The 26,850-nt window shown below is 39.4% G+C and overlaps 1 protein-coding gene and 1 long non-coding RNA gene across 6 annotated transcripts in view; one reads left to right on the top strand and one right to left on the bottom strand.

Annotated features, from left to right (window-relative positions):
- The first annotated feature begins 1,922 nt into the window (after positions 1-1,922).
- kcnq5b (potassium voltage-gated channel, KQT-like subfamily, member 5b) overlaps positions 1,923-26,850 on the top strand; it is a 94,915-nt gene continuing 69,987 nt past the window's right edge. For 3 of the 5 annotated variants that reach the window (XM_026303527.1, XM_026303526.1, XM_026303531.1), the window contains exon 1: positions 1,923-2,791. In XM_026303527.1, coding sequence (XP_026159312.1) covers positions 2,448-2,791 — 344 coding nt within the window. In that variant the 5' untranslated portion in view covers positions 1,923-2,447. The remainder of the gene's footprint in view (positions 2,792-26,850) is intronic. The other 2 variants (XM_026303530.1, XM_026303528.1) reach the window with 1 other exon arrangement.
- LOC113128299 (uncharacterized) lies at positions 10,613-13,179 on the bottom strand. Its single transcript, XR_003295512.1, has 3 exons — positions 13,016-13,179; positions 12,411-12,527; positions 10,613-11,006 (listed from the first exon to the last, which is right to left on the bottom strand). It is a non-coding gene; the product is annotated as an uncharacterized LOC113128299 (long non-coding RNA).

The following is a 26,850-nucleotide window of genomic DNA, read 5'->3' as shown; positions in this document are numbered from 1 at the left end:
CAGAAACAGTGTGCATGTGCTTGATGCTGGAAACATATCATTACATGACATGATGACAGTTGCACAGTTTAAAGATTGTAAGCTGACCAATGCTTATCCTCCAGAGGAACAAATGGTAACGTTTCAGAGCTCCACTTCTCTACATGCTGTAATAAAATGCAGAACTCTGCATTTAAATATGTTTGATTTAGTATAAAAGACGTTACACAACCTAGATTGGTAATGCCTATGAACATCTATTCTTATTTACCTTAGGTTTCTTGATTTTTTTCCCAATAAAGTTTTGTTAGGTGTCATATTCTACACTGTCTGACATCAAACTTGCATGTTGCATGTTAGCATGTTGTTTATATGCTGTTCTGAATCAATTCAGGTTATGTAGGTAACAGATAAAACTTCCATCCATTTTCTATACCCGCTTATTCCTTAACCAGGGTCACGGGCATATCGATAAAACAAACAAATAAAAATATATGACGGGAAATGATGGTCGACATGCTGAAATGAAGGGAAAACATGACTTCAGCAGATCATAAATTGTATTGCTGCTCTCATTTTTTCATTACCAGTCATCACATACAGAAGTGAAACCCAGCAAATCCAGTAAATACAGAACAGCTGATACAGCCAGAAACCAGACTGTCTTCATTTGCAGCTGCTGAGGTTAGTATAGAAATGACTGACATGATGAGAAATGAAAACACAAGAATCAGAAACCTGAATACTGTTGTGATCATACAGGAATGAAAACCCAGTTTCTAGGGTGTCCATGCACATCCTGAACATGAAGATAACAAGCTAAGGTTTAATAATGTGTTTGTAAGATTTAAAATGAAGAAAAAAAGATGTTTTGGTTTAAACAATATCTGGCTGCGCAACTTTACATTTTTACATTTAAAGAAAGACTGCAATAATCAGTAATGTAGTGAAGGAAAAGAACAAACGAGCCACCTGAATCCACGATTAGTTTCAGTTTCAGGTCTTGATCACCTTTGTTACAAACACACAACCAGACCGCGAGAGGTTCAGTGCTGAGACACCACCCCTGACTATGTTCTATCACGCTGGAGCAGCAAACTACAGGAAGAGGAAATGAGATGCAACAGCTTGCAGACAGGCTGCCTGATGCTGCGGCCACCAGCAGATGGCGGGATTTTGTTGGATGACAGGAAGAAGCTGTAAGACCTGTACAGGTAAAAAACAAAAACCAAAGGAAAAATAAAAACACGCAGTGTGGATTACAAACAATAAATACATACTTTCTCATTCACACGCTGAGTGTTTGTGACAGGACTTCTGTTTAGAAAGCTGCACATCACCTGAACACCTGAATTTCCCTTTGGGGATGAATAAAGTTTGTATCTGATCTCATCAACAGTAAAGTCTGATTTACGCTCCTTAATAGCTTTAACTTACTCAAGTCAATCTTTTCATGACAGGTGGGGTCAGCGCTTTATGGTGCTTCATGGATTCTATAAAATAGATGTATATGAGAGTGTGCTGTGCGTTTGTGAAGAGGAAGTCGCAACTGACATCAAACCTTTTTAACTACTTTCACTTCAGGTCGCAGAGTGTCACAGGGACAGTAAAGCACTATTACCATTTCTTCGGCTTCTTGGCCCACCATCAGAGAAACGCGTCTCTAATGCCACGTGGTTTCAGTGGGAGCACCTGGCAGAGCAGCTCTATTTCAAAAATAAAACCTTATCTTAAAATATATATATTTATAGAAGACATGTTGCAAAAGGCGCCTTTAAATTAAAAGTAGTTTTGGTTACACTTGAATATTTTCACGCAGATGTTTTGTGAGTCGTCCTCTGTGGTCAGTTTTACGGCATACCAAGATGTAGTCTAAATTCGCGTTATCTGACGGACCAATTTCTTCGGGAAATAAAATTACACCAGAAGCTACGGTTGCTCATTTGCATCACTGCTTGGCGCGTCACGCCGCCGCAGAGCCTGGGGGCTTCATTCTAACATGATGTGGAGATAAGATACAAAATCAACCTGTTTAACATGTTGAACACGAGGTTCAAGTTGAAGTCACTCGGGCGATAATGCGCATCTGTCGTGGGCGAGCTGCTTTGTACTGAAGCAACAGGCGGTAACGCGCAGTGGAAAGGTAGCCGCTGTTGAAAATATCTTCCCACAGCCTGTCTCTAACTGTTGTGTCAGATTGCGAAGCAGCGCGCAAAGAACAGCCGCGGTGGATGCCTTTACGCGCGGCTGCAGTTTGTGAAGAGGTTGATGTAAGAGGAAGGAGGGCGGTCGAAGTGTGACAGTAAACACTGTGCACTGCTCTGGCAAAGGTTTCAATCCCGACTCAGCGCCTGTTAGACATCGTCTCGCACGTGTAATTTATTGTTGGTCCAGGGTACTGCTCCCGGGCACAGGACACGCATGCTTGAAAAGACCTCCGCGCACTTGATGCCCGCTTCGGTGATGCCATGCCCCGGAACCATAGCGGAGACGAAGGCAGCACCGGGCTCTGGATGAGGACGTCGCCGGGGCACCGTACCGAAGGCTATGGCTTGAAAGATGTGGAGTCCGGTCGAAGGATGATGATGAACAACGCGGGAGACGGTTTGCTGTCAGCCTCCACTGCCACAGGGGCTGCCGGTTCCGAGAGCCTGAGGGGGAAGCAGGGAGCCCGGCTCAGCCTGCTGGGGAAGCCGCTGATATACAGCGCGCAGAGCGGCCGGAGAAACGTGCGCTACCGGCGGCTGCAAAACTACCTGTACAACGTGCTGGAGAGACCGAGAGCCTGGGCGTTCATCTACCACGCGTTTGTGTAAGTTTATTTAAGTGCATGTAGGATGTTGTGAAGATCTGAAGTTGCACACCTGTTGATGCTGTCCCACCCTCGCTGCAGCAACACAACACAACATTTCGTAACAAAATGACCCTAGCTTATTTAGTTAACATGACCAGAGCTCCTCCAATATTACACACTTTGTCATGTTTTGTACACGATGGCTGACATGGTGACACAGCGGGTGTCATGAACTCACAGTTCTTTACAAATACACCACAGCATTTACACGTCTTCATCAGAGCCAGTTTCACAGCCTACAAAGAAAGCCCCTTCTCTGCTGATCGACCTGACCCATCGTCATCCCTGTACACGTGTATGACACGAAGCCAGTCTTCTACAATATGCCTCTTTGCACCCTGTTAGTTCTGAAAACCACCCAGTTTTTTAGAGAATAACACAGAGTTTTATACACTCCTATACACCCAAATCTGGGTTTATTCCAAATGAACTAAAATATGAGCAAAAATTACATATTGCTGATTTTTTCATCAACTTCTGCATTTATTAGAACCTCAGTGGTGGGGTAAGTTTCACATCTTTACTGTAGAAAACAGGTCTCAGGGTCTCTTGGCTCCTGGAGGTCAAGAAGCAGAAACACTTTAGCCTTTCTGACTGCTTTTAGACATTCTTGGCTTCCCAGCCAGCTGCATTTGATTTCCCGCGTGCAACTGTTGTTGTGGCATGGTGACTTTCTGAGAGGAAGGAAGTTGAGATATGCTGAATGTAGACCATATTGGTGTGTGTGTGTGTGTGTGTGTGTGTGTGTGTGTGCGTGCGTGTGTGTGTGTGTGTGCGTGTGTGTGTGTGTGTGTGTGTGCACCCTAGTAGCAGGGGCTGGAAAGAGCATAGATGTGAATTGCTTGAGCTCATGCATTTAATCCAAACAGCTCTGAAAAGTGATCACTTTTGTTTTTAAAACAGCCTTGAAGTTGGTATATCAAATTGTCCAGCAGACAATATAGCAGGATACTTGCTGGTATTTATGTACCTGCGCGTGAAGACATTTTTGAAACTGGGTTCTTTTTTGTGGAAATTTCAGTGATCCACTGTTATCACTGTTTCAAAACCTCCAGGAGATTGCACCACTAGAAAGTGTTGCAGTGAAAATGATTTCAAGACAGGCACAACTAGGAGAAATTATAATTGTACTGCTGATGTGGATGGTAGAAATGAGAAAGGTCAACAACAGTGTCTGGCTGTTGAGAGGTGTCCATAGCCTTGTTTTTTGTTTATAATGCACTTCTGTATTTGTTATTAGTATTCTAAAGGGCAGCAAGGTGACTTTGTGGTTAGCACTGTTGCCTCACAGTAAGAAGGGCCCGGGTTCGTGACCCGTCAAGGACCTTTCTGTGTGGAGTTTGCATGTTCTGTCTGTGCTTGCGTGGGTTTACTCCGGGTATTCTGGTTTCCTCCCACAGTCCCGCAGTGCATTTGAGGTTGACATGTGACTCTCAATTGCCCATAGGAATGAATGTTTGCGATTGTTTGTCTCTATGTGGCCCTGAAATGGACTGTCCAGGATGTACCCCTGCTTTTCACCCAAAGAGAGCTGGGATAGGCTCCAGCAGATCCTAAACAGGAATAGCAGGTATAGATGATGGAATGAAGTATTCTTAAACTGAGGTTTCAGAATAATCAGTTTCCCAGTCTTGGGTATGAGTTGGATGTTGAGATGAACACAGTTTATAAATAAGATTAGGGCTGCTCAATTATGTCATAATCATAATCACTATTATTTTACATGATTACTCATTGACTTTGGAAATATGTTGCATTTAATGAACAAAACAATGAATTCTCTTTAAAACAAATAATATAAAATATATTCAAATGTATAAATAGCATTCTTCTTCCAATCCAAACTGTTCCCAAACAACAGAATTGCTTCTACCTCTTTTGTTAACCAAAGACTTCTTTGGCTGCTCCATTTACACCATATTCACTCGCGCTGATATTTAAATGCCACCAGATACCACATACGCGACTTGATTCGCCGACAGTGTAGTTCGGGCTTCCGTAGAGGAGAAAGTGCGCATGCGCGTCATTAAGAACGCAGGCCAAAATAACTTGAAAAATTGTTTTTAAATACTTGGCCTTCAAATTTTACAGTATTATAAAAGTACAGTATTGTAAAAGATGACGGCCAAGTGTTTAAAAAGTAGTAATAATATTACTTTTTAAATAATTATACCTTCAGATATCCTACCCTGCATAACCCCGGTAACAGTGCTACTTACACTGATGTAGCTGGAAAGTGAATGGCTTAACATGCTAATAACCTGAGAACATGCTACATTCTGCAAAAAGCATAAAATAGCGTAACATCTCCATGGATTAAAAGTTCATACAAAGTGATAATTGACCTGTGTTGTAGTTCACAGTGATCTGTCAACAGTTTTATCTTCGTCGTAGTCTATCGAGAAAAGGCTTTTTGGCTGCAGTTTTGTTGTTGCAATACCACCATTGGCTACTGGGATAACATGCCTTATCTCATAATACTTCCATGGTAGCAGCCCACATTTGGAAGAAAAATATTTTAAATATCGAAATGATACCTTTAAATTCACTTCTTTACATGAAAATCTAAGAATGTCCGTTGTTTCTATAGTGTGATCTTTTTTTTTTTTTTACAAAGATTTGTTAATGTTAACATTAAAGATGTTCTCTGTGCATCTTTTACCAATATGCAGCTACATCAGATACTCCTCTTTTTTGTTCATTATGAAGTCTGTCCAGACACTGTGCAGTCAACCACCACATGGGCCAGCTCAGTGCTGATCTTACATGTCTTTTTTTACAGGGGCCATAACCTCAAGAAAGATATCAGTGGATTTCCTTTGATCCAACCTTTGCAAAAAGGCTGACTCAATTTCTGCTTAGTTAGATATCTTAAAAAAATGTTGACTAACACACAACCACATACAGTAGATCCTTGGACTTACTTTTTTTTCTTCACAAGTGCTCATCAACGTTACAAACGATGGAAAATTGGTGAATGATTTTCTTTTATCGCTGTAGCACTGAGCTCGATCTGGAGGACCACAGAGAGTGAAGTCTCACAGCCCTTTGCTCTTTCCCCTGTACAGTGATAATGGTCACTGTCCTTTAAAACTGCAGTGGTTTGCTGATATGACAATTGTTACAGTTCAGAGCCTTGCTGTCACCATGTTTTATCTGCGAAATAAAATTATATTCATGAGCAGCTCATGACAAAGCCAGTTGTAGTTCATATTTACTGCTGTTAAAAACTTGAGGATCATTGCTTCTTTAAACTCGATTTCTGTGAAAGGCGCAAGCACTAACTGCTGCTTAACAACATATTTCTTTAATGTTTGTGCTTTGACTTTTGAATGGTTTTTTGCATTTACACCAGATTTTCTGGATGCCTCTTACCTTCTATGTGTTTAGATTTGCAGCATGTTTATTTTTTTGGCTTTGACTTTTGTTAGTGTTTCCATTTTTGGCACCTTCCTGTTAATGTTTGTACTTTGACTTATGTATGTGTTTTGTCTCTAGGGGCCAATGCATTAAATACCAGACTGATATCATCTTCTCAGTTAAGAAGCAATGGGATGTTCCCTGTTCTGCTGTGCTGCTTTATGATGTAAACAGAAAAGATGGCCATATTTTTTACATACATTTTGAACTCTATCTTTAAATGTTTTGTAGTTTATTATTGTGTTATGCAGGAAGCATGATTATTGTAATCATGTGTATTAGGCTGACAAATAGTAAGATCCAGTGCAATCAAGAGATTTTTTAAACTACATTGTATTTCCTGCTGCTTTATTAACTGTTTTGTGCCTTTATACTCCTTCCATGCAAAAGAGCTAAGATGAATTTTCATGGGCCACCTGCAAAACATTCCTGTACTTTTCATCGCCAGGTTGCAGGACAACAGTGATTACAAAAAAGTAGGTGCCACTGCAGGACACTGCACAGTGAAGACGAAACCTGGATTATTTTTATGATGTACGGTATAGTTCAGTGTCTAGAAATAGCACAAAACAGAATATAAACATATAAAAGATCATTACTAACAAATGGATTGTTGCAAGGAGATTCTGATTCTGTGTCAGAAATAAAATAAGATTAGTGAGATCAGGGTTATACTGAGGGGTGAGCTGGACACAGTCTAGGATGCTGCAGAATGCAGAAGATGTTTTGTTGTATTTTGGATACATTTTATAAATTAATTTTTTGTTTCAAAGCAGCTTTTACTGTTCAGCCTAAGCATTTATGTTAACACTAAATGGATATTTGCAATATGAAAGATATTTCTCATAATGATAACACATTTGAAAATTAGCAGTCCTGTCTGCAATTATCTGCAACACCATGTTTTAGGGTCTTGCAGCTTATTGTTTTGATTTCATGGCCTGCAAGTGCCTTACATGCTGCTAGCTGGTGACATAGTGAAGCCAGCTGTTTCTTTCAGAGGTTAGTAAAAGACCAAAACAAATGTAGAAGACTGAACATTGTACATATAGTATGTATGCAACTCCAAATGACTGGTGTATTGAATGTGTAAGTGAACAGCCATTACCAACTTCATTAGTAGCCTATATCACTAATAAAAGGTATGTCAATTATATGTTTACAGCTTGCAATAGAAAAACGTAAAAATATTATAAGTGCAACATAAAACTGTCATTGATATAAAGACCAAATATTGCATAGATCGGTAGTTTGAGGGGTCCTTGTTGGGCCAGATAATTTCAGCCAATCAGCAGAAGGAGTGATTTTGCTCATGCACAGCAGAGGGCAGCAGAGGGGGCAGTCAAAGGATCAATATACCTGGCTGCTGGATTTCGGAAATTCAAATTCACGCCAAAAATACATCAATCCCACCACTTCCAATTACAGCCCACACATCTAAACAAATGAGGAGGAGAAGGTCAGAAGAATCAATTACTTTCCCACTAACATTCAGCTAACTTGCTAGCCAATTTGCAGATGTTGTTGCTGTTGCGACGTCGGCTACAGCAGCTGAGGTTGTTGTGACAATAACAGTGTAGGCTGTGGCTGGTTTGCCACATCATCAAACAGCTCATTCCTGAGCAGTGCTATTTTCTTTGTAATAATATTCAGATATATTTGTCAGTTAAACATCTCATTACAATAGTAACTCTTTTTAACCTTTAGAAGTCTAGGCCTAGTGGAATGTCATGTGATTTGATCATGCCGGCGTGATGATAGACAATTACATTCATAAATCTTGAATCATTCATAAGTCTTTTAAAATTCTTCATATTGCTGTATCATTTCCTACTCTTCTGACTTCTGATGTGTGTATTCTCCGAGGATCAGTGTATTTGATACTAATATGGCCAAGCTGTTCTTGCTTGAACACATTTTGGATAACCCACAGAAGTGTAATCTCATTATCTGCTTTCAGGTGGAAAAAAAAAAAAAAAAAAAAAAACATCTCTTCCTTATCTCTGCCTTGTCTGAGATAACCCATTTGAAAGAGGTCAGAAGAGTAAATGCACTTACAAGCCTGGCCTCTTGCAGCATAGAGTTATCCTCTGTTTGACACGCCCACACAGCACATCCTCAGTGGCTCTGAGGTTTATATATTTCACCAACTGTGTTCTCCTTTATAACACTCATGCCATAAGGTGAAATGAGTTCTTGAAAATTGGAACACAAACAAATGATAAATGTCACAAAAAAAAATTCCTCCTGTAACCTGCTTGTATATACCCTATAAGTTGTTTGCTGTTGCATTTTCCTCTATACTGTATGGCTACAGCGTACATATATATATTTTATTCATTCCCTATGTGTGACTGCAACAGGACTGAGCCAGTCTTTGTGCTGAGCTGAGTTGCATCTGGGGTCCCCCTGCCCTCTTTCCCTTTCAGACACACATACACAGTGCTGCCATTCATCTTCTCTCTGACGTAACAAGCTCTTATCCCTGCAAGTATGTTTAGGGGCAGGAAAATATGGCAGAAAAGGATATGGTGTTCCTCCTCTTCAGGTCTCTAGGTTGGCATGCAGAATGATCAGGGGCTGTGAAGTGGTAACACAAACTCATTGGTTTCTTCCTGTCTGTCATTTTATTGTTTGGGATACTTGGATTTATAGGCTGCATTAAAGGATATTGGCTTATCCTGAAATCTTTGTTTGATGGGCATTTTAAGCCAACAGTAGATATCTGAATGACTAATAAGATTCTGCTCTATTTTCAGCTGTCATTTATACTCTAGCCATTGAAAGTCTGTCACTTAGGAATATCTGTTTTTCCAGTAAATCCCTTCTTCATTTTGTCATTGAGAGATTTATGCCTTCTGGAATATGTGTGTGTACTGTTGCATATTCTGCTCAGAAAGCCATCTTCATAGATGCTGCTGTTCGCATCTATTCATTTCGCCAGTAAATCTAGTTCAATGGATTTCTTTGGCGCAAAGGTATTTTATGTTAGCATACAGTACGGTTTTGAGAATCACCTTGAGTGTGTGTCTCAGTGGAAAGAAGCTTCTTATAAACAGAGCATAAAGTAACACCAACATTCCTATTTGCTTCAGTACAAGTGGCTGACAAAAACAGGCACATTTGATCAGCATAGTGACGTAAAGCCTTTGTCCAAGTACTGGTTGCCTGACACTGTGGAAGTGCACCCTATTCAGAAATTATTATTACCATTAAACAGCTTGATAAACAGTTGTTATTGGAAACATAACTATGGGTCAGTAGGGCCCTACTCCACCTACAGCAGTCATAGGTTGAGCTTCTGATTGGCAGGGATAGTTGAAAAACAAGTATGTCACCTAATGTACTTCTTTGCTTATGTCATTATTACCACAACCATTAATGGTGAGCACCTACTCGCCTCCTGGTAGGTGCAGTTTGTCCCTAATCAACCATAATTATGGGTATGATAATAACTGATACAACAGCCACAACAGCCTCTGAAGAGGATGAAAACATCCAAATTGGTTGCTGAGTGCAAGAAGAGCGGCAGCAGTGAGCTGTGTGAATATGGATATCAGCACTACAGCTAAATTTCATATCAATGGTAGCCTATTTATGGAAATTTCTGTATTTTATTGTGGTTATGTGATGCTTTATAATGTCATTATGTGTTTGAGCCTGTCTTAAAGTATTATGATTTTCATATTTTAGCCCATTATTATACTATCATTTAAAATTCCTGCTTTCAGTTAGTTAACTTGCAGAAACTACTGTCATATTTGAATGTAGTTGGAAACATGCACTGAATGGAAAATTCTTCCAGTTCTTGTGTTCAATGATGCTACCACATCCAAAGTCTAAGAGTCCGCTGCCAAACAGCAACTACTGACAATAATTTTGACAAAGAACATAAAGGCCACTAAATGTTCAGTGTTCCATATCTTGTGCAAGCGATACTGTAGGTCTCTTTAACCTGATCTTTATAGAGAACTGAAATGAACTGCAATCAGTGACTACATGAAATCATTAAATGCAAATGCAATAAAAAGCACTAACAACAGTATTATGCCAGAAGAGGCAGACTGATAATGTAAAATTTCTTACTGTTAAAACCCATAAAAAGATCTAAAGGATCAATAAATGGCTTTTCTATGGTAGACTTGAGTTAGGTTCTAAATACAGCTCAATAAAAATTAAAGCAAACAGGATGGACTTGACCACAGTTTGGAGGCAGAGCAAAGGATCTGAATATGAATGTGAATTCAGATATTTCAGCTTTGGATTTTTAATACATTTGCAAAAAATGACTAGAGATAGTTTTCACTTTTTTACATTATTGAATGTAGACTGATGGACAAGAATGGCAATTTGATTTTTTACAATTTACAGTTAAATTTACAACACTGTAAAATTGAATACTTCCTGAAGCTGCTGTGTATCGGCTACACAGACAGTTATTGCCAGGATCAAGATTCTAGCCTTAATACAATGAACATACAGTAGTTAACTTTAATTCTACAATTTACATGGACAAAAATTTCTTGTGTATGACATTTCTGTGGCATCATTTCATAATCACCAGCTGAGTCAAAACAATGATTTAGTACTAATTATTTTCAACCAATCGCATACACGTATTGCATTTACGTACATGATGTACCATTGATGCATTGAGCGGGTTTGATACCGATTGCCTGCTGTAGGTATCGTGTTTCAATTCTGTGTTTACTCAGAGGGAGCTTCCCTTGTTCTGTTTTGATAGATGACCTTTCTGTAAACACAAAGACCATGCTTTTATATTTGGTGCATCATTGTAATCGCATTGACTATTGTATTTCAGGTAAGAGAAATGTCATTTACCTAAAAAAAAAAAAAACCCTGTTTGCCTGTTTTTGCCTTGTTTAATACATCTGCTGTGTCCAGGAAACTAGTCATTTGTATTAAAATTAGGCTCTTTTTCTTTGTTTCTTAACCAATTTCTCCTGATATGAAATGCCAAGAAAACTACTGGGGACTGTAGACTAACATTTGTCTCCTGCTTGCTGCCAATAATTATTCAATTCGGTTAAATTCAGTTTTATTTGTATAGTGCTAAATCTAAAAAAAACAAAACAAAGCAAAAAAAAAAAAAAAAACATCTCAGTGCACTTTACATATAAACCCAACAGATCCTGCTTCCTGCTGATAGAGGAACTACTGTCCTGAACAGGGAACTAGTGCTGCTGTCATGGGTGAGGGTTGATTCCATGTGGGAACCCCTCAAGTCTCACTTTTTGATGAGAAGGTTTTGTGGCTGATTGCCCAAACGAGTCATTTCACAGGTTTCAGTTTGTGTGATAAAGAACTGAGTGAGTCACCTGCAGTATAAGAAAAGCACCTTTTTCCTTTTTCACCATCTGCTGATAGCATTTCTCCTCCCTGCCTCTCCTTCTCTTTCCGCCTTCATATTTACTGCAGTAATTTCATGTTATTTTTTGCCATCCTCTTATTCAGTATTCTCTGTTTCTCCAGAATTATAGTGGCACAACTTCAGAATGACCTACACCATGAACTGGTATGAACTTTCTCACCTGCTGCTGTTTGCATTTTCACTATCACTGTGTCTATGTGTAGCACTCTGGCAGTGGCCAGTCATTAGCACAAAGAGAAGCATGACCTCTTAGAGCTCTGCCTTTTCATTTTAGCCTAACTTTATTGTTTTTTTTTTTTTTTTTTGTCGTTCCCTATCTCTGAGCTTAATCACAAATGTGCTGGCAGATGCTTGCCTTGAGGGGAGTGGTACAGAGGAGGCAGGCTGCTTCACTAATTTGAAGATCTGAATGTAATAGTTCATCTGATGTGGAGTGTTGTGCAGGCAGATTAAGGCCTAATAAGTAGGTTTATCTGCCAACTGCTGAGGTACTTTAGAGAGAACCTCACACAGCTCTATGTGCTCCGCACACACACACAGCCAAACTCCAAACATGTTTTTATGTAAGCAACACTAGTAACAGCTCAAAGTGTCGAAGAGATTGCAAAGTGAAAAGGGCAATTTTGAGCACATGTTTTTAGAGAATATGCTGATGCCTACTTCAGCTCGCTTATGACCGTACAAAAGGTATATTGGATGGGTTTCAGTAAGCAAGCAAAAACAAAAGGGATCACTACTGCCTGTGTGTTTTTGACATTCACTTACCCCATGCTGTCACAGCTGTGCCACCATGGCCAGTAGCTGATACAATATATCCTAGCCACTGCTACATTGCTGTATTCAGGCATGCAGCAAGTACTTTCTTGTTGATGGGCCTGGTTCCTGTGAGAATAGCACAGATAATCCCCTCGGTATACTGATTGAATATCTAATATACATTCGGCCTTTTATTTAAACATTACAATTTTTCACCTCCCAGTTATTTTCCTTACTCCCTAGGACAAGGGATTGGACTTTGAATACAGAATGAGACATTTATAAGTTTGTCTATAGAGCTTAATTGCATAGAGAAAAATCAATCAAATGCACTTATCACCCTACTTTTTTAAAGAATACACAGCATTTACTGATGCAGCTAATGTGAAAAGACCCACATTATCAAAATGCCTTAGGAAAGACACTCTTAGTCCAAAAATAGCACCACCAAGCCTCATTCCAGTATGACATACTAAACTAGTCATTATATGGGAGTTAGGGGGTCTATGAAAGAACAAATGATTTATCACCATCTACATGCACAGCCTGAGTAAGCATGCATGCTGAAGGAGGGAAATTGGTGGCACACCAAAGAGATGTATAACATGTCATACCTGTTGCTTGGCACCAGCCTGGTAATGCTGCAGCATTAGAGGATGACAGTGGCCCTCTGACTTCCTTGTCTTACCCAGAGGAACAGCACTGCACCTGAGCAGCCAAGCCGTCTTTCAACTTGCCCCCATAGCGTGTGATGTGTCTCCATGCTGGGTGGTAGTATAAGAAAACTGAGATAGAAATGAGAAGTGTGAACAAAGACACAAAAAGCTGAAGGAGAGTTGTGTTGTGGTGATTTCACTGCTTCCTGTTTCTTGTTTTGTAACCACAGTTCTTGCATAAATCGTTAATTGTTGCACAAAAATGAAACTTTATTGTAAACGCATGTCTGGATTGGCTTCTGTTAAACTGTGTGACAATGAAATTTCCTTCTTGTATGCATGCTAATGGGCTAACATATTGGTGTAATCTGCGATGGTCTGTGATGGAAATTTGTGCTACTATACATGCTATGACATAAAAAATCTATTATTTCTTTGCCCCTCCTCTCCCCCTTTCTGCAAATACACAGCAGTGCTGTGGCTATTTTTTCCATCTCTTCAGTTTCCTCTCAGTCCTGTGGTCCATGTTTTGATGTATAAATTCAGACAAATGTTTCAGAAAAATGTGATAGCAGCCCTACTTTCCATTCCCTATGCTTCACAGTTGCTCTGGGCAACTGTTACCCCATGCAGCAGCAAGCCTTTACACAGCTTCTCTGTTTGGGAACATAAAAAGCTCAGTGTGGAACCATCTCTGAAGGGCAGCCTCACTCAACTCCGACACTAATGCCCGGCTCAGAAGGAACACAGAATACAATAATGTGTTATAAAGATCACCAGAGAGTAGTGAGCGAGGTAGTGGAGAGATTGCATCTGCTCATTGTGTTTAGGAAATGTTTATGTATCACGTTTTCATTAAAATATTGGTTTCAGTCTTTGAGCCAACTGAAAAAACTGAAAAAATGTCTTTAAAAGTAGAATAATTTATTACAAATCTGTCTTTTTATGAGATTTCCACTGTTGTTTCTACTGTAGCCTAGTTTCTCTTAGGCTGTGTTTTATGGCTACAAGGCACAAGTGTCAGGGGTCATCCATTTCTGAGTCTGAATTCTGTGAGAGGGAGCCATATTTTCTGGTCAACCTAAATTTTTTTTTTCCATAGTTATGTTCCCCCCCCCTCCAAGGCTCCCACAGAGTCACAGCACAGCCCAAGCAATATATTTCTTATTTGTCCTCAGAAAATTAGTCAGCTAGGTTAGAGGACTGAGGTTACAGTGCTGAGGTATGAATGAGTGCCGAGGTGGTTTTAATCATTACACTGCTGTGTTAGCAGTGTGTAGTTGATATGTCAGTATACATTAGTGTAACGTTTACTCCTGAGGTCACTTTAGGTGAAGTACTCTGTCATACAAACAGAGATTGTGTGTGTGTGTTTGTGTGTGTGAGAGAGAGAGAGAGAGGTAAGAGGGTTAAAGGCTGAATGAAAAAGAGATCACATGCATGTTGACATGAATAGTTTGTCTTGTACCTCCTGTTTTTTAAAGTCTTTGTCCCCTGGCAGCATGTGTTTATGAAATGTTTCTTTTCAGGAGTGGCACAGGGGTACGTAAAAGTATGTGAACACTTTAGAATTAACTGGTTTTCTGCATTAATTTGCAATAAAATGTGATCTGAGAAGAAGAGCTTGAAAGATGCTCAACTGTAAACAGAGTACAATATATGTATCCTTACAAGATAATCGCACAATCACACACCCTCCACTGTTAAAGAAATTGCTGGGGCTGCTAAAGGCATCTTAAAAGTTGCTTTGGCTAACATGCTAGCAACCAGTTGCCTGCAATATATACACATTCAACAAACATGAAACAACATTTGAATTCAGGTTTTGGGCCACCTAATGAAGAGTGAGGTTAAGATTTGCTTTTCTTTCATCACAGTTTTGTTCTCCACCAACTGGACCACAGTGGGATTATCAGAGCTGTTCTTTTAAAAACAGCTGCCCGCTGCTTCTGCTCAAAACAAGGTTATTGAGAATGCTCAGACTGAACCTTAGAGTAAACAAGTTTAAACACCCTAAAGGCTCTGTGGAGCCATTGAGATGGGCAATAATTTTTCAGGAAATTACTTCAATTCTCTTTTACATTACACATATTGTTTTATCTTTAAATAAAAAAGAAGCAATAATCAGAAAATCCTAATGCTTCAAATAGTGCACAGTATTTTATTTACAGGGGAGCCAGGGGGGTTTACTTTCTGAGAAAAGACCCAAGCTCCCCCAGAAGCAACAAAAAATACACATTTGGGTATGTCCCAAATAATCAATAACCAGAATAATGTTTGTTTTATGAATTCTAATGCATTAAGTGACAGAGTATCATCACTGTAAGCATCACTAATTTTCTTTATACCCTTTTGTGACCATTTTCTGAATACAATATCATTTAACCCAGGTTTGAAATCAGCGTTCCCCTAGATGGGTGTAGAACAGTTCAAGACTGGTGTTTCTCCTATTGCACAATGTGCTTCATACCATACTTGCAAGGAAGTTTTAACAAATGGAATTAAAGTAGATTTCCTCAGTTGTTTTTCAGAATTCAGAATTTGAGTATAGGTATGCATCCAGATTGAGACCTAGAGTAGTAGTACATTTAAGATTCAATCTATATTGTATCAGCACTTTTAGTTTTCAGAGAAAGTTTGAGACTAATCCATTTTATTTTTAACAATGTCAAAACTGAGGCCAATGCATAGAAATCTTACAGATTTTGGATTTCCAAAGACCCAACTTGTGAGGCGAAGTGTTGTTGAAAGCATTAGCCCAGCATCTACTGAAAAATATCTTGCTGTTAGTCAAATGGCTAAACCTAAAGCCAAAGTTGATTCCAGGCCAGCATTCTCAGACAATGCCTATAACAAAAAATAGATGTTTTCTTTCTAGTATATCCTCTCTATGTTTGTGTCAATGAATATTTAGTGTCATATTTTGCAAAACTCCCTCCTAGTCCAAGGCCCCTCAAAGCCACAACGTAGTTCAGACCCTTTTTGGGCATCTAGCAGCAGTAACTGTACAGACAAGAGAGTGAGTTCAGGACCACAGCTCCCAATGAGTTCAGTGCAAACAGCAGTCAGTCTTATAGGATAACTGTAGGCAGAAGACAATAGGAAGCTATAATGCTGTAGCTTTGTTCTCTCTGCTTTCTTCAGACATTCTAAGGCACTCTTGAATTACCTAAAAGTTTGCAATGATCTCAGCCAGTCACGAATGAAGAAATAAAAGGTGCTGTATTAAATGCACTGCTGTCACACCCTTCTAATGTCACACCCTCTAGTACCAGGCTACAAACTAGTTACAGAAAGGGAAAGTGAGAAAATGAAAGTATAATTGAATACAAGCCAAACTGCCAAACTGAATTGTAGAAAATTTTTGTTTATCCATTTCATTGTGTGTGTGTGTGTGTGTGTGTGTGTGCGTGTGTGTGTGTGTGTGTGTGTGTGTGGTATGGTGATTTTATCACAGGAGCTGCTTTATTCTGTTTTTTCCCCAATCTACAGAAATAACAGACTATGACTATGACATAGAAAAATTAAATCAATATAATTCAAGTGGTAAGTATTTCTGTGAGTTTCTTATACTGAAGTTATGGCAGGGGCGTCAGCAGGGATGGGGATGTCATACAAACATTTTTGAGCTGCAGATTTTGTTACCTTTCAACAGGCTGGGTGTCTTTTCCTGTTTCCTGTCTGCTAAACTGTTCTATATAATGCATTTCTACAAAAGTACTGGAGATTTCAGTCTGACTGGACAACTTTGTTGTTTAACAGCAGAAATCTGGCTACGAATGACTACAAAATTTCCACATTTGTTCTGTTGTTCTGTTATGTATCACTGTGACAGATTCTTCCATGTTTATTGTACCGAATAAGTAAAATGATAGTTGTTATTCTCACCTCTTCATCAAAGCTGAGGGCTGGCCTCTCTCTTAAACTGTGTGCTCTGTTTACTCTGGCCTCGTTCCTTCCCTCTTCACGAGCTTTGACAGGAGCTGCAGACAGGGAGATATGATCACACCGGTAGCTAAAACCAGCGTGTGCGTGTGCGTGTGCGTGTGCGTGTGCTAGTATTAAGTGACAGTTGCTGCTTTGAAGGGTATGAACTGAATGAGTGTGCGCGTGTGTGACACAGAGAGAGTGCAACAGGAGCAGTGGTAATCTCTCTGTGTAGAGTGTTTCTGACCAGCTGGTGTGTCATTTTCAATCAGCGTCCCATAGACATATTTTTACATATGGTATAGTATCTCAGCTGTACTGGACTTAATGCTCTGAAACTCAGGGTCACATCATGTGTACTTAAAATCGAGCGTAATTGATGTTGACTATGTTACAAAGTGTGCGTGTGAAACCATGTATCCAACCCCTAAATCACAAGGAATCCCAGATAGCAGTTGAATGACAGTTTCTGTCCTAACATAAGTCTGTGAAATTGGCTCTAAGCTTCTGCTTTTGTTTGCCAAGTCATGTCTGACTGTCGCTCGGCAAATCAACTCAATGTCTTTACAAAACAGGCTTGACCCTACAGCGTGTAAGCTCATCTGGGGGGGGTGGGCTGGATTTTGGAAATCAAGCTGAGCAGGAACACACAACAGCTGCTTGTTGGAATTACAGAGTGGCTGAAATGACTGCACCACATGGGTCATATTACCCACCCAGGCTTTTAATAGGCTAGCTTGACTGCAGAGAGAAAAGATTAGTATGGAGTACAGTAGCCCGATCACATATCACAGATGAAAGCGTTCTGAAAGGTATGTTGACAGAAGAACATATCGCCTTATTGTGTTCTTTGTTGAGGTGCGGTGTGAGCAGAGAGGCTTTCAATGAAGCACTTTTCCAGTCATGTTCACCCCAAAATGTTTTTTCTCAGTTATTTAGGCATACGTACAATGATGTATGGTGCATTGATGAAATCCACAGAGTTTTAGCTCTCTCTGTTGGAATCTCCATCAGTCTGGCTTGTCAAAACGATTAAGTCATGCTCTTGCCCCGTTGGAGCTCAATTCTACATATGGCTACTGAGGTTTTTGGAAAAATATTTGTCAAAGTAATTTATATTTTAGTCTGGCTGTGGTGGTGAGGATTGTGAAGTAGAATTATTGCTCTTGGCAGTTTGCAAGGAGATGGAAAACCAACCATCGTTATTGGTTTTATAGGAGAATTAAATATATTTTAATGAGAGATTTTATTCATAACTTATATTTAGATCTAATCCTCAAACTATGAGTTCTGCATATTTGTTCTCCGCAGCTGCCATGTGCTCTTGGTGGCTTGCAGCACTCTCCAAGGCTTTATCCGTTTTCTCCTTTTCGGAAAATTAACATTAAAGCAGCAGCTGGTTGTTAAACACACACACTCAGTTCTAGCCAATTTCCTGTCGTAATTAAGGAGTAGTGTACTTAATAAAGCCCCAAAACCACCAGGATAACAATGGTTAAGTAAGGCATTTCCATATAATCTCGTTAAGTTGTTGAAGTAATTCGTGAGTTAATGTAAGACACCAACAAATGCCCAGAGGATACACTATGATACAAATCAAACATTCCTGCATCAATATAGTTAAATCAATTGAGAAATATAACATACAGTAGGCATTTAATATTACTACCCACGTAAAGGTATGACTGATTGGATAAAATCATTTCTATTGCTTACTAATGACAGAAAAATGAGTTAATACAAACATTTCAAAATATTCGTGGTGGTACTGAAAATTATATGTTAGGATAATTACACTCAGTTGTTAACAAATGGGGTCTAGTGCAACAGTCGTGCAATAAAGCCTTCTTCTTGAAGGTAAACATGTTTAATACTGTTGAACTGTACACATTTCACAGAGGTATTTCTGTTTTTTAGGTTAAGCCTGAGCCTCATTGATAAATAAATAGAACTGAGGAAATAAAAGAAACATCAGTGAGTACAACACAGTACAATCCTAAACTATTATATCTATATTTGGAATTCATAATGTTGACACAATGTTGACTTTATCATATTCATTTAATTTGTATTGCCTTACAGTTTCAGTCTTACAGTCTGTGACCCCAACCACACCTTTGGGCAATTTAAGTCATCAGTTAACATAACCTGCATGTCTTTGGACTGTGGGAGGAAACTGCAGTACCCACAGGAAGTCCACACAGACAAATAGTGAACATGCAAACTCCACACAGAAAGGCCCTGGGCGGCTTCTTCCCCACAAATCATGGTGCACACAGTGAAGAACATGGTGAAATGTCTCAACAGAACTTATATTTGTGTTAATTTCAAAGGGCTCTGCCACAATCATCAACTTTTTTTCAGGATGAAAAACTTCTAAATAAATGTGTTGCCCAGTCCTTCTACTGGGAATGAGCTTGTTGTGCCTCAGAATACATTTTAAGAAACATCAGTGTTTGTTGTGCAACAGCTGTGGTTATCATGCCCTTTCTGTCATCTCGAGCACTGTGAAAGGTATGCTGTCAGATGTGAAGAGTTAGAGGCCCGAGCCTGAGCCTCAAACGTAGCATCTTCACACATCTCTTCTGATTTTGGAATGTCCGTTTGCCCTTTGAAAACACCCACTGAGCCAAATGAAACCTCACACAGTGGAAAACAGAAAAGGCTGCCTCCCAGCTGGCATGTATTAAAATCCCACATTGTCCTATTTCTTCCTCTCAAAACCAATTTTTTGTTGTTTTGTTGCTAATTGAGTCAATTTTTCCCTGTCTTTGTTTTGACGTGGGATTATAGAGAACTTGACAGGACTTGGATGTTTTGACCAGTTCTGTTCCTATTGTGACTTTTTCTTTTGGTCTGAATTTGTTTTCTCTTCATTAGTGAATACATGTTTCTGCCCTGTAGAAAAGCTGTTTCTAGTTTGAAGTGCATTAATGATTGTAACATTTAGAAATAATGATATACTAGAAAGGAGATCTAAAGAATGTTCAATACACTGTGCACATCAGATGTTCACTGCAAATCTCATTTGTGCATAGCAACAGTAAGTGACTGCTATACATAGAAGGAAATGCTGAATTGTTCCTTTAAATAACATTAGAACAGTAAATAAACATAAAGGTTACTGATTTTCTGTCAGTGAATTAAATGTGTTTGAATTTTGGACTATTAGTCACACAAAAGAAACCACACTTTTCACTATGTTTGGATGTTTTATAGACCAAAAGTTGTATGATTAATCCAGACAATAATTAGCAGTTTAACCAGTAATTGTTAGTGAAAGCCTTGTTGGTAGTGTAATATAGCAGCTGTGCGGTTTTGTGTTTGTTGGGTATTTCACTGACACAAGGATTTGAATAAGGTAATGAAGATGAAACATTAGATTTTTTTTAAAGATCTAAGCTAGCTCTGTAACCTTTGCAAAAACTGAACCTTACCATCTCTTTCACTATGAATCTTTCAACCTGCGAGACTGCGTAAACTGGTATATTGGTTTCTGCCTGGCTACTCATGAATAGAAGAATATAATGACTTTTGAACAGACTCTAGTCCTTATGCATACATTGAGCACATCAGCAGAAGAAATGAAAGAAGACTTTTGCTCTTCCTCTCTCTTTGCACCTGAGCAGACATTAATGCATGCCAAGCAGCCTCCTCGTCAACCATCTGCTGCTTCGTTATGTTCTGTCTGCTTAAACCACCAGCCGACTGGCTACCTTCGGGCCTTTTAGCAGCAACCTGTTTTTTTTGTGTGGTAACCTGAGCATGCAACTTTATGCTTTTTGATTATCACGTCAAACTCAAAATCCTGTAGATTGATTAAATCTTTGATTAATGCACAGCGAAACCACTAATGCTTTGGATACTATGATTAAGCTCTTGTATTTAGATGAAAATTTACAGTCGAACTTCTCAGAAGGGTGGAACGGCGATGTGTTGGTTAGCACTGTTGCCTTGCAGCGGGTTCTGGGTTAGAAACCTATTTAACCCTGGAGCTGTTTGTGTGGAGTTTGCATGTTCTCCCTGTGTCTGTGTGGGGGCTTCAGCCCCCCTGCAATCCTGAATTTTTGAGGATAAGTGGTGGATGATGGATGGATGAAGAATTCAGGTGGTCAATTTTGCATTTGTAACATTGGCCCTTCTCTGATGCAACAAGTTGTGTTCAGATTTTACAGCTGATTGAATATGATTTTATCATTATTTTTTAATCAAACTTTAATTTCAAGTTTTTCAACTTTTTTCCAATTTTTCCACATAACCTATGCAATTGCACAAGTATGCCCAGGGGTACAACTACTGTATCATGGTTTAGAGTCACTGCACTAATGAATCTAGTCTGGTGGGGCAGCTAGTCTCCTCTTTCTGCCACTGAATCAGCTGCATCCTATCCTGAGCAGCAGTCTCTAGTTTCTCCCAGTGTCGACAGAGTTCTGACCTTCAGTGTTTCACTTCAGTGAGCAGCTGCTGTTTACCCCTTCTAATCGCAGTCAACTGAACATCCATCAGACCACTAATGAATAAAATTGCACCATATCATGTCATCTCCCTCCCTAACTTAATGATGCTCCGTGCTCCATCACACACTTTCACTGTAGGTTTTTAATGTGGGCCCACCCACTGTTCTTACGGGCTTTTACAAGACATGAAGAACCACATCTTTGTGGGCACTTGTCTATAAGAACTGTCTGTCATTTTCGACTTGTGTTGTAAAAGTCCCGCTGACAGCTGAGAATGCACCATTTTCCATACCATTTTCCACTCACATGGATTCAAACTCTCCAGACCTGCTTTTTCTAAAGGTTGACTAATTTGCTGTTGTAAACGTTTACATTGAAAGTGCTTGCTGTTTCTTTAAGAGCTTGGAGGTTTAGGTCTAAACCACAGCGACAGTGAGAAAGCCTTGTCTTTTATGATGCTGTAAACACAGTGTGAAGTTGCGTGCTTATTGGCTTCTGTCTAATTAAACGGGGAGACAGAGGGCCAGTTAAAAATGGCCCTTCTATGTGATCCTGCAGGTTGCACAGACAGCAGTCATGTTATGGTCCCACAACAGACATCATACATTTTTTTTCTCAGGGGAGGTGCTCAATTTGAGAACAGCATTGACTGAAAATACTTGCCAAGGCATACAGTAATTCTACATTGAGTGTAAATATTGCATTGATATAGATCTTCAGTTCTTTATTCCATGTCTCTTTACCAGTTTTTATATGTCATGGATGATATATTTTGAATTGGTTTTGAATATCCATCATGTACCTTGTCTTTGTTATTTTACTTGACACCCAAACTAGTCTCATTAATGAGAAAACCCAAGAAATGACGGACGGGTATCTCTCTACCTTACTGCACCAAATCAAACCAATCTGCATAAGATGGAACATGCCTGGCCTGGTTAGCAGGCGTTGAATTCAAAAATAGCATGTGTGAAGCAGGAATATGTCTGTAAGGTTTCTCAGTCATCCAGGTGAAGTTATCTACAGGCTGAGGCCATGACTCAGGAAGGTTTTCTCACTGCCAGGAAGATGTGCTTTTATGTCTTGCTGCTGTGCATCACAGTACGTTGCCAGATAGTGTTACACTAACAGTTGAGAGTAGTGGAACCTTTTTGCAAGATTACCTTTTTTTTTTTTCTTCTGTGTTGTTTAATCTGGTGTTAAAGTAAGTCTGAACACTGCTTTATAGGTCTGACCTCATGGTTCACACCCAGGGTTGCACTGAATGCTTTTTTGTATACAGCTGTTGGAGTTTTTGGATGCTGTGTTGCCATTTAATATGACAAACACTAGAGGTACCTATTTTGTAGGAAACAACAAGGGTGCATAAGACAGTATTTTTTTCTTACCTGTAGATCATGTTAAGAGGGTGATTTATGTGATTGAAATGTGAAAGGCAGCTGCCTGGGTTGGCAGGCCACTCAGCCTTAGTTGCTTCTCCCACACATTCACTGTCACACTTTAAATTTGAGCCCATCAGCTGTTTCACACTCTGTACTGCATTAACACGCATACATGCACACACAATTGGGTCATCTAACTACATGAACACATAAACAAATACTTATCCAATGACCAGTCATGTCTGCACCCACTAGCCACACAAACATGCATAAAGACTCACACACCCACTTAAAGCCCACACATCATCCAATCTATATGCACATCATTCTGTCTGTCCATCTGTCTACACTCCACATAACCACCTATACACATTCATCCACTCTGCATGCACAGTCACTGTGTGTTCTGTCACAACTACTTAATGGGCCTGTGAACTAACTGAAGAGAGGTTAAGAGGTTGGGCAGAGAGGAATATAAATGGTGGATGGACAACCTTCACCTAGGAATCCACAATCCTACCATAAACTACCCCCTGTTCTTGATGATGTGGTTTAAATGGCTAGAAGAAAAAAAGCTGCAATAAACAAAGTTATTTCAACATCTTATGAAAGATATTCACAATTGTTTTCCACCTGATCTATCTGAATTGTGAGAATGAATTGGTAAACAAAGAGATGCCTCTTCACCTTTTTGTTGCTTTATGCTGAAAATGTAAAAAAAAAAAAAACAATTGAATTGGCACATAGTTTTTAGGTTGTATTTTAGAGACTTTTTTGATCTGTGCTTTTTGGTATTCTCAGGTCCGGCCTTGTGAGCAGGGGTAGGGTCATGCACAAGGACACGTCTACAGGGTGAAGATAGGATTAGGAGACTAATAGACCATCTGGTTTGGCTGGTTGTTGTACACCTCACAGCTACATATATACATACAGTATATCATTGTCTTGTCATGCTAAAATTCTCCTGATCAGGTGCCCTCATGGCCTAGGTTGCCTAAGTCACAGACCATGCAATCTTCACATTACTGCAACCAGCTGGGACCTTTGTTAGATGTCAGTTCCAGTCGCTCTCTCCCCTCATTTCCTGTCAACTTTTAACCGCTGACTAAATGATGTCCAAAGTCCTTAAAGAAAAAGAAAAGGTTTTCATCATATAACTGTCCCTCCCTTACATCATGTTTAGACAGATAGCAGCTGTGGGTTCACTTGAATGAAGCCAGTTTGTAAATGCAGAGGACTGTGGCAACAAAATGGAAGGCTGAACCAAGCTCAGCTTTTGCTGCAACCCAGTGCAGCATCATCCATTATTGTGCTGTGCTGGCCATCTACATAGCATCCTGGTACATTACTTTGTAATGTGAATGCTATAGTTGTACTGTTTCACTGCCATCATTACAATGAAAAATGTAATAATCACTTGATAATTTTCACAGTTGTAGAATCCTGTATTGTAGATCCATCTGCAGTGTTTTGTGATTTTAGAAATTGTTAGTCAAACTGGACTTCATGGATTTTATCACGTTTCACCAATATTTAAAACAACACGACCTATGTGTTTTCAGTATGAATTACCTGGCAGCTGATACATTTTACAGACATCTCTGGATGAATGAAATCAAATGTTTTTCTTTCATTATTTGATTATTATTTTGATTATTTAGTTGTAATTTTAAAACATGGTGCAGTGTAATATCTGTGAAAAGATGGTCTGTTGATGTTAGGTACAGGCAGATATAATAGACTCACAAAGGAGAAAATACTATATTAGTAATGTGATTAAAGATCAGATCCATTTTATTTTTTTATTGCTTATTATGTGACAGAATCAGTATATAACTTCTAATTTTAAAAATGTAGAATATATTTGTAGAAGAGATGAAGTTCTTTATTTGCATTGTAATGTTTTGCTGTGTGTAAGACGTTCAGGTCTAGTCTTATGCCTGTTTCAGCTCTTTCGCTGAGCTTTTGGAGTCTTTGTTTGTCTTACGTTTGTGCGCGACACAAACATGGTGTACAATCACAGTTTTTTGACATGAACATGCATAATGCTCTGACATTACATAATGAGTCACAAGGGAGGACTGGTATGAAGATATGTGACATTTGTGACAATGAAATGTAACACTATCTCGAATTAGACAATCCATTTTCACCTGCCTGTCATGTGAGAACATGACAACATCTGAAGTACAGCATACAGTAGTTAATCATAGTTTTACTGATAAGTTTAAAAGAAAGGCATTTGATGATATTTAAATACAATTATTTTCACTTATAATGATGTGGTCCAGTACATTAACTTCTTGGAGTGATCTAGGACTTGAAGTAGAAGAAGAAGAAGAATCAAAGCGTTCATCCACAGCCCCAACTTCCATACGGTTTTCATTGTGCTATTTTAATACAATTGCTGCCTGTTTCTGCTTGCGTATCTTCCATGGTGCTTCCTTTGGTGCTGTAGAAATACACCATGTGCATTTTCATTTTATGGTATTATGCTCATTTCATACCAAACCTCAGCTCAGTATTAAATATACAAAAACAAAATTTGTCAAAGCAGTCAGCTCTGGGTCTTTGTGTTTCCAGACTCACAGCACATCTTGCAGCCTCCATGCAGAGAGAGAGACAGAGACAGAGAGAGGTAGGGCCGACGTTGGGCATTCATCCTCTCAACATCCACAGCCTTAATTAGAAGCCTAATTACACAGAGAAATGGGATGCCAGGGGAGAAAAGAGGCAGGGATGGAGGAGGCGAAGAGAGGAGAGATGGTGAGGTGGTGGTGGGGCAAGGGGGGATTCATGCTTCAGAATGGCAGTGCTCAAAAATAGACCTCCACATTCTAACTCCCACCACCACCGCCACATATCTCGTCATCTGCTCCGTGTGACCTGCAAGGGGACCAAAGCACAGCTGCTGTTGAGGCTGCCGAAGCAGGTTCTCACTGAGTCGCCTAAGTCAACCCCTTTCTTAACCGACCCCCATTCCTCAGTAGCCTCCTACTGTTAGACCTGCCACTGCCAACTTAGTAGTTGCTGAATGTTACTGTCTGTTGTATCTCATGAGATACATGTACAATAGACAGGTAAAGATATTGTAATGTAACTTTGCTAGATTTGACAAATGAAATGATGATCTGTAATTCTGTGGAGAGGTGTGTGTGGGGGGGGGGGGGGTGTAGAACTGAATGAAATGAGGAGGATGGAGAGGATAAGAGAAGGGATTAGAGGGTGAATTGGTGTGAAAATGAATGAGTAGGTGGAGAGATGAAATAGGAAGGTAAATTAATGAGGGAAAGGAAACTGGACAGGAGACAATGTGTTAACCAGTACAAAAAGCTGTGTTTGAAGAATGATCCTACATGTTTTCAGAGCTTTAAGGATCATTCAAGCCATTGTTTAGTTCTGCTGTCCATAACTTTATGTTAACTGTCACAACTGCTGTTGGACATACTGTAGTGAAACATTTAGCAGCTAAAGAGTCAGTATTTCCACCAGGAGTTTGCATAGACCAGAAACAGTGCTAAAAGAAGAGTACTGGACTTTGATTTGCCAACTTGCCAGGACTCCAAATAAAAGCAAATATTTTGATGTAAAGTAATACAATATAGATAGGGCAAGAAAAACAAAACCACTGAAAGATACTACAATACTTTACAGACCTAAGGGACACTCTTGTTAATATAAAAGCAGTGATTAGTGTAGCTTTATGTGACAAAATATGTTTTTTCTTGTATACTGAAGGTGATATTGACTTAGAGTGTACACCTGTAAATTACATTTAATAACTTGCATTTGCTCTAAATATTAGTCAATCTAGCCAGTTCACAATATATCAAGTTACATCATCCCTCATTTGTTATTAGGATGTGACATATCTGTATCTACAGTATCCTCTCTCTCTCAGATCCTTTCTCACTTTGCCACCCAGCAAGCTTCAATTTCTCTCATCTGTTTTCCTCCTCAGCATCTTTCCTCTCACTCTCTTTAGTTGCCCAGCTAAGCTATTTTCCCAATGTAGTTATCTCTTAAT

The sequence above is a fragment of the Mastacembelus armatus genome, chromosome 1 (assembly GCF_900324485.2).
Source record: "Mastacembelus armatus chromosome 1, fMasArm1.2, whole genome shotgun sequence".
NCBI lineage: Eukaryota > Metazoa > Chordata > Actinopteri > Synbranchiformes > Mastacembelidae > Mastacembelus > Mastacembelus armatus.
The sequence above is the reverse complement of the archived record's forward strand: the minus strand, read 5'-3'. Positions and strand labels throughout refer to the sequence as shown.